Source organism: Myotis davidii, unplaced genomic scaffold (genome assembly GCF_000327345.1).
Source record: "Myotis davidii unplaced genomic scaffold, ASM32734v1 scaffold472, whole genome shotgun sequence".
Classification (NCBI taxonomy): Eukaryota; Metazoa; Chordata; class Mammalia; order Chiroptera; family Vespertilionidae; genus Myotis; species Myotis davidii.
Window position 1 is genome coordinate 1640809 of NW_006283774.1, and position 235 is coordinate 1641043.

The window sequence follows — 235 nt, forward strand, 5'->3', positions numbered from 1 at the left end:
GGGCTGGGCGGCGCGGTGGCGACTCACCACATGGCCGAGCAGTCGAAGTTCACCAGGAGCCACTTGTGGGGGTTGAAGTTGAAGGAGTCTGCAAACTGCGCAGGAGCCAAGGAAACAGAAGAGGGGCGTGTGCGTTACTCACGTCGCCACCAGGCGGGACGGCGCAGAGGACCCAGCGGCGGGCTCCCCTGAACTGGGGGACCCGGCCGGGGGTCGTGGGGCTGCGTGAGCCCGG

At 68.5% G+C, this 235-nt stretch overlaps 1 protein-coding gene across 1 annotated transcript in view; it reads right to left on the reverse strand.

The window, feature by feature from the left end:
* DDC (dopa decarboxylase) overlaps window positions 1-235 on the reverse strand; it is a 75035-nt gene that overhangs the window by 30154 nt on the left and 44646 nt on the right. Inside the window, exon 7 of the mRNA XM_015566872.1 lies at window positions 28-95. Coding sequence (XP_015422358.1) covers window positions 28-95 — 68 coding nt within the window. The remainder of the gene's footprint in view (window positions 1-27; window positions 96-235) is intronic.